The sequence below is a fragment of the Triplophysa rosa genome, linkage group LG14 (genome assembly GCF_024868665.1).
Source record: "Triplophysa rosa linkage group LG14, Trosa_1v2, whole genome shotgun sequence".
Classification (NCBI taxonomy): domain Eukaryota; kingdom Metazoa; phylum Chordata; class Actinopteri; order Cypriniformes; family Nemacheilidae; genus Triplophysa; species Triplophysa rosa.
The window spans coordinates 12,304,912-12,318,266 of record NC_079903.1 but is presented as its reverse complement, the minus strand read 5'-3'; the positions used below and the strand labels follow the sequence as shown (position 1 = coordinate 12,318,266).

Genomic DNA, 13,355 nt, shown 5'->3' with positions numbered 1-13,355 from the left:
GCATCTCAACAGGACGAGCTTACTGCTCATCTACAGCAGTGCAGGAGGGCCAACGGCAGCGGCAAAGCCCACTCGAACCCGCTGGGCTCTTCAGCAGACGGAAAAACAACACAATACATATTCACACAATGACACTGTCAGGACTCTGTCCTTCCTGTTACGAGTTTTCATGTTCGCTGGACGGAATCGTGACAGTACCACGTCTTGCGGGTTTATGTTGCATTTTGTGTGGAGACACGTGGCTTTTGTTGTCACTTTCGCCGCGTGTCATCCTGTCTTGTCTCTCAGCCCCGCCTTCCTGTCTCCCGTAATCATACCCTGAGTGTTAATCCCAGTCACCTGCCCATCACCTCCCGTATGTAATTATCCTGCATTAGTTTTCCCTTATATCATGCCCCTTTGTTCTCTGTCCTTTGCAGGTTTGTTGTCTATACTCCATGTCGAAATAGTCGTGTCAACTCCTTCGTGTCTATTGTTATAGTAAGTCTCGAGTTGTTCATGTTTGACTGGTTCCCTTGTCTAGCCTTGTTTCGACCTCTCGTATTAGTGTATTTTGTGTTATTTTTGACCCAAGTATTAACAGAGATAAATCTCACACATAAAAGACGGAGAAACACAAGAGCCAGAAAATCAGTCACTCAACCCGTCAAAAACAACTATCTGTCAAACACCTGAAAAGCATTTTTTGACAAAATCCTTTCAATTATGTTATTTCTGACATGAAATCACAAAACTTTGAGGAATCGCTGAGAGTTTTCATGGACGTTTCCTGAGCTCTAGGCTAGCAGTGAGCTGTCACGGCACTCTCAGAACACCGGGAGATCACAGAAGATCCCACGAGTTAAAAAAATATCTTCTTGCTGTAGGGGGCTGTCACAAACTACAAGTGCAGAAAGCCTAGCTTGAACAAAGCTGTTGGAAAAGAAAACAGCCGTGGCAATGGGAAAAAATAGCTTTGTCTGATACAGAACAGCCTAGCTTGAACAAAGCTGTCGGAAAAGAACACAGCTGTGGCAATGGGAAAAAATAGCTTAGTCTGATACAGAACAGCCTAGCTTGAACAAAGCTGTCGGAAAAGAACACAGCTGTGGCAATGGGAAAAAATAGCTTAGTCTGATACAGTACAGAATTTTAGAGAGAGTTCAAAAGTAAATTTCTGGTTATTTTCAACAAACTAAAAATAAAAGTGCATCTAAATCACTTCTTGGTGCGAATCGAACACATTTAAAGGTGCTGTGTGTGTGAGGATCTATTGACAGAAATGCAATACATTATACATAATATGTCTTCAGAGGTGTATAAAGACCTTACATAATGAAGCGTTATTTTAGAATGAGCTATTTCTATCTACATACACCATGGGTCCCCTTGCATGGAATTCACCATGTTGTCTCCACAGTAGCCCTAAATGGACAAACTGCTCTACAGAGAACGAAAGAAACGAAAACATGATGACATCTTAGTCCTGTGTCAACCACCGTAGTGCTTCGAAAGGGAGGAGTGAAGTGAGCCGTTTGTTGCAATTTGCAACCTCAGCACTAGATGGTCCTTTAAAACCAAATGGCTTTTATCAAAGCTCAGCTCCTTGGGGTTTCTCTAGACAGCTTTGCGCAAAAATCTTTACAAGTAATATTTTTGGTACAGAGACACATTTTTAAGTTAACACAAACAGACTAAAACAACTTTACACAACCGACACAACTTTAAAAATAATGAAAATGATCTAGGACTTATCCAGAATCAGTTTGAAGGCTGTAGGGAGCAGGGAGAAGTTGTAATATTGAGTGCACAGATGAGAGAGTCCATCACAAGCCTAAACCAATAACAGTGCATGACCATCAATCTCCCTTCAGACATCACCACACAAGAGTATCACAGAGCACTGCAGCAGACACGCTCCGAGATGGATGAGTCTGCTGTCTGTGCCACAGTGCTCCTCATCTCTGATTTACATAAACATTGATCTAATAGTCGCCCACCTCTCAGCCCATGTGTGCGCATGTGTTGGCTACAGTAATGTACATTCAGAGCAAAACAAGGAAATAAATTCTTGCATGTGAGATGAGCTACATGAGCTATGCAGATGCCATGGAGATGAAACGGTGAAATTCTGCATGCAGAGCAATAATGCATGGCATTCAGACTGCGGCTAAAGGAAGAGCAGTGAGATGAAAAGAGAGTTCAATATATCTGTAATGAATCCACAAATAGCATGTTTGCATCACGTGCAATATCTGCCGTTATTATCCACTCGCTCTGGAATACTCGATTCTGACTGGTCAGCCTCTGCATTAAGTTGGTATATTTTTGCATCACAAACATTAGCCTGTATATTTGACTGTAGTCTATGGCAACAACTTTCTTTCATATCGCTCATATCACTTTGAAGTTTTTCTTTAATTGCAACGCATAGCAACCATAGTAAAAATGGCCCCTGAGGAGCTTTTGATAGATTGTTAGAAGCCTAGGAGTCCACAGTTAATACAAGAAAACAAAGTGAAGGAAACATTAAAAAGTACTTGAATTGCAGATTAACAATAATACAAAAATAAACATTGTAATATGGTCACAGTGCTTGTTGCCAACCGTTTACATGTTTTTTGTGGAAGTTAGAGATAAACTAAAAGTAATTGAATAATTAAAAAAAAAATTAAAGCTGCAAGCAGCATTAATCGGGGTCAAGCCCAACAATGGCCCAAAAGTAAATACACATGGTCATGTCTGATCATGAAAATCAGACTTAAATCATGGGGAAAAGTACTAGAAACACAAGGAAATTGCTTTTAAATTTTGACCACTAGGTGGCGCTGTCATTTAAGTAATATGAGGTGAACAAGATGTTGTACTGATGTTGTATACAAAGTTTCGTGTCAATATTCCAAAGTATTGCGAAGATACAGATATATCTGTATCACATTTACATTCATTGACTATGTATACGACAATTGTTCGATCAATCAAAAAGCTTTTAATAACTTTTTGTCAGGAGTGTAGATGCTGTATACCAAATTTTGTGCAAATCTGACAGTAGTGCTGGGCGATATACAGGTTCATACCGAATACCGATGTGTATTTTTGTTATGACATGAATTTTTAATATACCGCATTACCAGTGTATGTCGCTTAAACAACGTGCTGAATGCGGCAAAGCGCGACACTGTTTCAGTGGGGTCCCTTTTCACTGTTACACTGTGACCGGCCATTCACACAGAATGAGTCTTTCTATGCCGCGGCACTACTTTATCATAATTTTTCTATACAAACATGTGCTAAACGGAGGCGTTTGGATGTCTGCGTGCGTCTCGCGCATGAGCGGTTACGTTACATATTTCTTTCCCGTCGCAATGGGAGCGTGCACCTCGTGGCTGAACAGCAGCACAAGTGTAGCAATTGCAAGTACGTTATATTAAATATACTCACGAACAAACATTTTCAAAAAACGCTCGTGTTCCCCTTATATCTGCTCAATATAAGCATATAATATGATGTGTTTTTAGTTTAACTGTTTCTCTATATGCTTTGATGAGAAATAAGGGTCAGTAAGGAGGATTGACAGCGTGGTGCGATCGCTTTCCTCTCACATATCTAATTTAAGCCTTTGTTTTATGATTAAAAAATATGATTTCAGGAAATCATGAAGCCATTGTGATTGCCAGCTGTGAGGCAATGGAGTTCTTACAGAAATAATATCAAATAGTGATGGTATAATCGACAGCCTTATGTCATCGATTTTCTTAAAGAAATTTAAAAACATTTCACGAATATCAGCCGATGGATCAGGGCCAGTGCTGCATTCTGGTTTAATAATCGCATTTATAGTTTTAAATAGTACCCGTGGACAATGAACATTGCGTGTAATTTCCGATGAAAAATATTCTGCTCTTGATAATTTCACTGCATTTTCATATTTACCTAAACACTCCCTTAGAACCTCATATGATACCTGAAGCTCATCTTTCTGCCATTTTCGATCCGCTCTCCTGCACACCTTCCTAAGAAACCGCGTATTATCATTTAGCAATGGCTGAGTTTGTCTCTTTGGCTTCCTTAATTTGAATGGCGCAACATGGTCAAGAATATCAGAACAAGCATTATTGAACAAATCAAGCAGTTCTTCTGGCTCCATTAACACAGACGAAGATTCAATAGAGTCAATTAATGGATAATCTTTAAATGCTAATGAAAAATCATTGTGTTCGGTGTAATCACACGAGCATAACGTGCAGTATCTTTTTTGTGTGAGGGACCACAGGAAAGGGAAATATTAAATATAATAGGCTTATGATAGGAAAAACAATTATCTAAGATCTGCATATTGCACAATGGAGTACCCATACACAGTACCAAATCAAGAGAGTGGCCATGTATATGAGTAGGGCCAGTTACACACTGTGAAATTTAAAAGAAACAATAATATTAAAAAGTATTTAAATATTAGCGCTTACAAAAACATCAGTCAAATTTTAAATGCATTTTTAAAAACTTTAGCTATTATAAATCACATTAGCATATACAGTAGATGTCTTTAAAGCAAACAGATGTACTAAAAGCCACAACACAAATTTGGAAATGTTAATGTAATTTAGTCCCACCCCTTTGCTTTATAAAGGAACTATATACGGCCGGCACTGAGCTTCTGAATGCAACGGAAGACGACGGCATCAATAAAATCAATGAAGCAATGAAGTACAAAAGCATTTCCAGTGCAACGGCTCCCTTGAACAAGAGAGTAATCATATGTGGGTTATTTATGAGACCCCTGATATTGTTTATAATATATTTGATTTAAATCAGTTTGAGCTTTGAATCAATGTGATTAGGGGTATTCAATAACCTGCAAGCATCTTGTTGCTCTAGCGATGGTGACGCCATGGTGTTGCTGTGGCAACATGAGAAACCAAGAGTGCAGCAATGGGGGAGGGGTAATACAAATGGACAGGCAGGGAAACACCACAAAACTGCACTCCGGTGTGAGTGTGTAGCTAGCTACTGTAAGAAGACACGCGAAAGACTTGAACTAATCTCTGACCACAACAGAGACGTTGAGTCACATAGCGATTGTCGCTATTAGGTAAAAGCGGTCCTCTCTCGAGTGGCACATTGGCCATGTAGTTCTGCTAATGGAGAGATAATGGGAAAATAAGGAGCCAAGCGAAGCCCTGGAGCATCCGCCCAAACCATCTCTCATTTAGAGCGCTCGAGAGCCAGTCAGCTGTTTAAAGCCTGGCAAAGCAGCAAATCTCTCAGCGCACACCAGTTATAATCCTGCTTCCTGCTTGCACCATTGTCTGAACATTTTATCAGTCACAATGCACAGCTAATATGATCGTTTCATGTAATTGCCTTTCTTTGCCTTATTTCCCCACTTCTCTACTTACAGTGCACAGCAATAAGAGACTGTTAATAGGTGAAGCGTGGAAGTATTTTCTCCCAGTTTAATGTGCATTGACAATCACAAGTCAATTGCACGCAGACTCCCTAAAAAAACTCGGGCTTTTTCCAAACATTGTATGTTCAATTTAGCAAGACTAGGAAGATTTTCAATCGTAAAGACTGTGAAGGGTTTGTCCATATAACATGCACAGAAGATCTGCGGAATATGTAAGAAGAAAGTCCATTTTAATTTTGATGGGAATGGAAAGAGAGAAGAAGTAGGACCTGGCGATTTCGCTCTGCTGCTGTAGCTGCTCCTGCACCTTGCGGCACACCTCGCTCGCCGTGGCGTTCACCTTGCCGATCTTGGTGAAGAGGGCGGCGATCTTATCGCTGCGGAGGAACCCAGCGGCTCGTCGCTTCAGCAGGTGGCTTAAGCAAGCCTCAATGGAACCTGCAGGTGTGAGGAACATAGAGGGAGGCGTTAGTATGGAGAAGTATGCCGAGGGATCACATAAAATATATGAATATACTATTAGCATCTTATTCCAAACTGCTACGTGTCAATTTTTCTCCATCTTTCCCAAGAAATGTTGCATGATGCAGGTTAGTTATTTTTGTGGTAGCAACAGAGGACCTGCTTTTTCCAATGGTGTTGATATTTTGACATTCATATTCTCCACAGGGATTCTTAGAATAAAGAAATTCAAGCCATGAATCAAACCCACCAGCTCCAAAATGAATGACAGCATTACAAACTTGACATTCAGCAAAAACGCAGATGAACAGTAGTTCACCCGAAAATGAAAATTCTGTCACCCATTTCTACCCTCAAATTGTCCCAGACCTGCATACATTTCTTTGTTTTGTAAAACACAAAAGAAGATATTTTAAAGAATGTGGAAAACTAAACATTTCTGGGGCACTATTGACTATAGTAGATTTTTTTCTACTATGGAAGTCAATAGTGCCCCAGAACTGTTTGTTTCAAAGATTTTTGCAAATATTTTGTTTGTGTTGAGCAGAACAACACAAATTATACAGGCTTGAAACAACATGAGGGTGAGCGAATGATGACAGAATTTTCATTTTGGGGTGAACTATCCCTTTAAATTGATTTGTGGGGCAATGAACTATGCAACAGAATTAAAAAGACAACTATTGATTTGGGAGATTGGTGCTGAGCTCTTTTGTGGTAGTTCTTGTTTCCATGATAGTGGCGACTTTTCTCATGGGTTCATCCAAAGAGGCGACTAGAAGAATGGGTAGGGAAGCGCCTCACTGGGTGGGAATTTGAAACATTTTTGTTGAAATCACATTGACTTGGCTTCTACAGAAGCAGTATATGTCTGACTGAAAGGTATACGTTATCGTTAAAAACCCATATGTCTGACAAAAAAAACAATGGATATCTACTTCTGAAAAACTACCAGTGTGCCCTTTGTCTCATACTCATTCTCCTTTTGTGAGGTAAACACCCATGACAGGAGCACAGCTGCAACCGGCAATAGGATTTACCACTGTTTCCTGAAGCAAAGTGAAATATTTCACAAAGTCAAACTGCCTGTTACTGCGAATAGTTCTGCTAATCTACAGCCCCCCGAAGCGTCTCACTTCGAAAACAAATAAACAAAGCCAACCGCTTCCCCGGCCCAAACCACCAATCTTAGCAATGAAGGATGGAACAGATGTTCATCGTGGCACAAAACACAACTAATGTGTCTGTCTGTCTCTCCTGACAAGCACCCAACTGCTCACGATATGACATGAATCAAGAAGCATGAGAAGACTTGCTCGGCAAATGAAATAAAGTTTATTTTTTACATGATGGAAATGAAAGGCCAGCGGTGAGATTTGCATCCGTTCTGACAGTTGTGTAAAATGCCGAGCAGCCGCGTGATTGATGCTATCAATATCTCGGTGGAATCGAGGTCCTGTCGCAGCCACATAATCGACTGCATTGTAGAAAGCAATCAGATGTTTATGGCGGTAATAGCATTTTTATTGCTTCGCTTGCGCCACCGGGAGATGCAGCTTAAACGCACTTCTGCTTCCGAGTTTTCCTGCAAGGGCCTGTTTGACACTTGAAAAAAGCACATAAAATTCACGAAGGAGAAGATGCAAGCGGATTATCCAGAGAGGTTTATGATCAATGAGCTGCAAATGTGTGCACAAGTAAATTCAAGAGGGATTTTCATCCAGCTATCTCTTTGGAGAATCACGATACATCTCTCAGCAAGTCACACCTCAGTTTAAAACGAGTAGGCCACGCCCCTCTTTCAAGATGAATCATCTAAGTGCTTCCCCCGGAGACTGTAAATGGTCCTCTCCTAAAAAAGCAACTCCTTCCCTGAATGGCCTTTTTAGATATGACACTTCCTGTGGGCCACCATCCAGAAAGCAACAAACAAGGAGACACTGAACATGCTCTCTTTGTGCTCACCCCCTGCATGCAAACACCCACAAGCAACTCTGTCCTCACGCTTACTGCAAACACGCATTTGCACAGGTTTTCACATCAAAGTACATATTGAAACCATGAAACTGGTAAAGCAAACGCATATAAACATGATATATTCTTGTCCTAACAACATGTCCTAACCAGCATTAAATAATTTATCTGTATTTACTAATAGAAAAAAACCTGTGCAACAAGAAAGACACTATCACAACCTATCACAATCAGAAAATGTTTGTTTATTATACAGGCAATGCAATGCAAATGTCAGAAGTGAATTGTCACATCCATACCAGTCCATAATCCTCATAAATGGGCACATGAAAATTAAAATATAGTAACTATTTTATGTTCTTTAAAGATGGGGTAACATGCTATTTCATGCATTCTGACTTCTTTACACGGTTAAAAGTGCTGGCTTCTCATGCTTACCATGGTCAGCTTGTTAAAAAAACGAGTTGGACGTATCACGTAGTATACTGTATCTAATCTCATATTAATATTGAGTACCTCTAGAGTAGTATTGCATACTTCGTATCTTCGAAGACATTTAAAAGACAGATCCAGCTGTACGATTATTTCAGAAAACAAGTGACCTACTGAATGCGTGGGGGGAACTAAAGTGCGAGCACACAATACATCATAGCATTATCCCTGCAAAAATGTTGATTCACAATAAGTTCATGTGGTGCATCTTATGCCCGTAAGCACCGATTGCCAACAAAACACAGACATATGACTCATTTTCACTTACCGCGTGCGGTTCATGACCGGCATCTTTTAGCGCTGGGACCGCTCCATCTATTAGTTTCAAACGATCTGCAAATCCAGCGTTATATCCACCATTTATATAACATTCCTCACCGAAATGCAGTAAACAAACAAACACAGCTGAACCTCACGAACAAAGGAGCACATTGATGGCTCTCTTTCTCCTACTCTACCTGGTTTTCGCATGGACGTGCTTTTCCGGGAGAATTGTCAAATAAGGGATTAAGAAAAGTTGTTACGAAACAGAATTTCATGTTCGAAAAAAACGTTCCGATACCTATACGAACACTGGGGGAGTGTATCGAGCACAGAAATACATACATCCAACTCGTTTTTTGACAATTTGACCATGTCAAGCATGAGAAGCCAGCACCTTTAACATTGTAAAGAAGTCAGAATGCATGAAACACTGTGGCACCCCCCCTTTGATGAGGAACATATTAGACGTTACCTCTCATAAATCATGTGCTGCAGTTTAACATCTCAAAGCGTAAGTCATAACGGAGCGTTAATGACTAAAATCCTCCCATGTTTTATAAGGCTGGACGACTTTGAGAAGTCATTAGATGGGAGAGGGACAGTTTGGTTGAGCTTTTTGCCACAGAGCTTTCAGAAAATCGAATTAGGCTAGTAGCACAATTAACTGTAGCCTTTAAAGAACACAAGAGTGTTCTGACAGAGCGAAGCACTGCTTTCGGAGGGGGTGTCACTTGCTATTCTGGTAAGTAAGATGAAACATGACCTAAGAAAGAAAAGTGCAACATGTGTTAAGCTGTGTGCATTATGCATTTTCAATTTTATCCTATATGACTGCTGCTTGTCACACTCTACAAACATCTTAGTGAAGAACATGGGCGTAATTTGCGGGAGGTTTGGGTGGTACATGTCCCCACCACTTTTTGCCAAAGTCGATTCTGTCCCCACCACTTTTTGAACGTTACTGAAAAATGGCAGTAATGAGAAAGGTAATACATTATTAAAAACGACGACTGGTAGATTATTTTCTTATGTTTAACTTTAACTAACGTAGGCTTTAACCTACCCTGTTCAATAAGAAAAACTTGCTATGAAACTCTCGCGAGACGAGACACCAGCACACAATGTTTCATGGGATATGTAGCAAATTGTCCTGGCTGGTATTATCAGGAAAAAAACATGTAATTAGAAGTAGAGTTTTATTGCACAGATAATTAACTGTTACGCAGGAATTGCATCGAGCTTAAGAATTGAAGCTGGGCTGAAAAGGTAAGGTCGCTATATTTATCCTGCGTGCCCTGATGTGTGACCACTGGATCATACGAATTTCTTGTGTGCACGTGTAACTTACATCAATCTGTTGTTGAAAAGCGTACATTGCGTGTCAGTCTTAGCAGGTCCCTAGGTAAATTAGTTGTTAAAAGCAGAGTTGGCGATTCTTTTTTTGTGCTGGTTGAAAGTCTATGGCTGACAGCAATCAGTAAATAAAACGTTCCAAATATATTTACATATATAAATGTTTTCTGGGAGATGCGCTATGTATGTCCAGCATTCGGTTCGATTGCAATGATCGGGTGATTTGCTTGCCTGTCAAACTAGGTATGTGCATTAGTGATGGGTCGTTCTTCAACGATTCGTTCATTTTGAACGAATCTTTAATGTGACTCGGGAAGAGCGAGTCGTCTTAGGGAGAGATTCATTCAGTCGCGCATGCGCATTGCGCAACATTCTATGAGTCCTGTACTGGAATTCAAGAAGAACGAACGATTCAAACCCGAAGACTCGAGAGGTGAACTAATCAATTCTCTTTCCGGCTCTGACTGCATTGGTTTAGCTTACGACGCTGTCACGTGATGAACGAACGACTCAAACCCGAAGACTCGAGAGGTGAACTAATCAATTCTCTTTCCGGCTCAGACTGCATTGGTAAAGCGTAGGGGGCTGTCACGTGATGAACGAACGACTCAAACCCGAAGACTCGGGAGGTGAACTAATCAATTCTCTTTCCGGCTCAGACTGCATTGGTAAAGCGTAGGGGGCTGTCACGTGACGAACGAACGACTCGAACCCGAAGACTCAAGAGGTGAACTAATCAATTCTCTTTCCGGCTCTGACTGCATTGGTTTAGCTTACGAAGCTGTCACGTCGTGAACGAACGAATCAAACCCGAGGACTTGTCAGATAAGAGGTGTGGTGAGCTAATCATAGACTAAAGACCCAGGTAAACAATGAATTAATCTTTTCTGTTTCTTATAGCATTATAGTTTTGTATTGTTTGTAATGTGATCAATGTTTGCATAAGTAGTAGATGTGTTAGGAAAGTAACATGTAACATTTTAATTATATTTTGCTAAAATGAACGAAATGAACGATATGACTCGAAAAAAGATTCGTTCATTTTGCTGAACGAGACTCAAAGATCCGAGTCAGTAAAATGATCCGAACTTCCCATCACTAATGCTCACCCAGACAATCCACGTCAGTTCGTGGCAGAGCATGTCAGCGGAGCGTGCGAAATATAGTCGGAGCGCGGAGCGGGTTTTTATCCAAAGGCCGGAGCGATCGCTCTGTCTCGCTCCGGTTCTATGGCGTTATTTTAATGACAAATGTCGCGAGCGCATAATTACAAGGCGAGAGCGCATTCTTGTAATACGAGCGCACGAATCTCTCCACTCGCACGCCGATTTCCTTTGTTCATGCACAAAACTGGACGCGCGCTTTCAATTATACGCTGCTCTCTTATGAATTTTCTCTCCTCTCGCTCAGTGAGCGTGTGCGCACTCAAAATGCGTGCCGTACGTCCACGTATCCTTTGGTACTCTTGCTCTCGAGAGGTCCTCCTGTGTGTTCCAGGCATTATAGGCTGTCAAAAGTAGTCAACCAATCAGGGATAGGCTTCCACGGCGGGCCAATGAAAATGCTACCTAGGCGCCTATCTTTAGAGAAGCGGAGCGGAGAGCCGCTTCTGGGACGCGTTTGAAACGTGCCACGGCGCGTCTGGTGTAAACACAAGCATAGACTAGAATGACCGCGATCACCATGCTTGCAGTATTCGACCAATCACTACGCACTGGTTAACTGGCCAATCATAGCACACCTCGCTTTTCAGAGCGATGAGCTTTGTAAAAAAATCTGCGCGTTTCAGAGAGGCGGGGCAAAGAAGAGATACAAACATGCACGGTATGTGGAAAATACAGCATTTTTTAACCTTAAATCGTGTATACACATTGCATTACATCTAAAACAAACGATAATATTCGTTTTAGCCCTGTCATTTGACCCCTTTAAAAAGTTACATTCAAAAATCACTGGGAATGGGAATGATCAAGCCACATGCACCTGCATGAAGCCGCATCATGTGTTGATCGATGGCTGTAATCAATGCCACTATCATCTCTGAAGTGGTGGGAGGGTGGTCTCAGGGGTCTGTACACTGTGCTGGAGGGGGACCCACCTGTGACTGTGCAGTCAAGCTGTGAGTCACAGTAACAGACAGTAATGAACTGCATTACAGGGGGACTCGGCAGCTGTGGAGAACGTGTGGGTGGCAGAGGGGCTTGCGAAAGTGTTAGAAGACTATAGAAGAGAAGATTAGACAAGGAATGAAAAGAGTAGCAGAAGAAAGATGGAGTTAAAGTGATGAATAGTAAGGAAATGAGGGGAAAGAGAAACAACAGACCCAAAACAAGGGCTTAATAGAGTTGGAAGAAATGAGGACAGAGAAACGGAGATATACGGTGAGTCATCGGTCTCTGGCACACGTGTTGGTTTGGAAGCAGAGGGACTTAGCACTGCTCTATTTATTAATCGGCCTGATCTTTGTGCCTCGGTGTAGACTCTGTGGATCTGTCCACATGCTTTGCTCCTATGGTAATAGCATGTCCACATAGACGTCTGAATAACAAACAACAATATCCATATGGGTGCATATTTCAGTTTGTACAATTTGATTGATTTCATTTGATTATTATTTATTTTATATGAATTTATTATAAATGCAGATATCCATTTACACTCGTAAGGATGCTACAGTTTAAGAAAAGCGTAATTTTACAGATTTTTTACTGATTTTTCAAATATTAAAAAAAATATATGTTCAAAACCCATCAAGTTACAGAAAACCTTTTTTTTACAAGAAAAACATGTAATTTTATGGGGAAAACTTTTATTTTTATGGTATATTTCTGGCAGCCCAGCTGCAGGAGAATTTTCTTTAACAGGATTTTTTTTGTACGGTTTATTTTTGAAGTACGGTTAAAAAAAGTTACAAGAAAACCATGAAAACCATAATTTTACAGGAAAGAAAATACGGTATATTTCAGGCACCCCATCTGCCAAAAAATGTAATTTTTTAAAGGAATTTTTTTACAGTGTATGCAGTGATGCCATTGAAGAGCCATGTTTGGTTTCCCAAAGAACCATTCACTCATATAAGAACCATGTCTTTGTTACTTTTTTGATGTCTAAATAACAATTTTCCACTAACCTTTTGGGAAACAGATCTTTTTATAGAACCATACAGCCAAAAATAGTTCCTCCATGGTATCATGAAGAACCTTTATTTTAAAAAATATTGGACAAGAAGCATTGAGACAAACCAGAACTTCAGCACAATAATAGCTGTGATGTCAAACCGTTTTGCTGTGTTGATGTATAAACGTTAGTAAAACTGGCAATACCGGTGCCATCAGAAGTGCCCTGCTATTTCTGTGAGGTGAGAACGAGTTGAAACAGAAACACCACTATTTATAGAAGCATCTGTTGTGAAAGTGTAAAA

At 40.6% G+C, this 13,355-nt stretch overlaps 1 protein-coding gene across 3 annotated transcripts in view; it reads right to left on the bottom strand.

The window, feature by feature from the left end:
* Window positions 1-13,355, bottom strand: part of sgsm2 (small G protein signaling modulator 2) — a 54,935-nt gene that overhangs the window by 19,582 nt on the left and 21,998 nt on the right. For all 3 annotated transcript variants that reach the window (XM_057350707.1, XM_057350708.1, XM_057350709.1), the window contains exon 3: window positions 5,659-5,827. In XM_057350707.1, coding sequence (XP_057206690.1) covers window positions 5,659-5,827 — 169 coding nt within the window. The remainder of the gene's footprint in view (window positions 1-5,658; window positions 5,828-13,355) is intronic.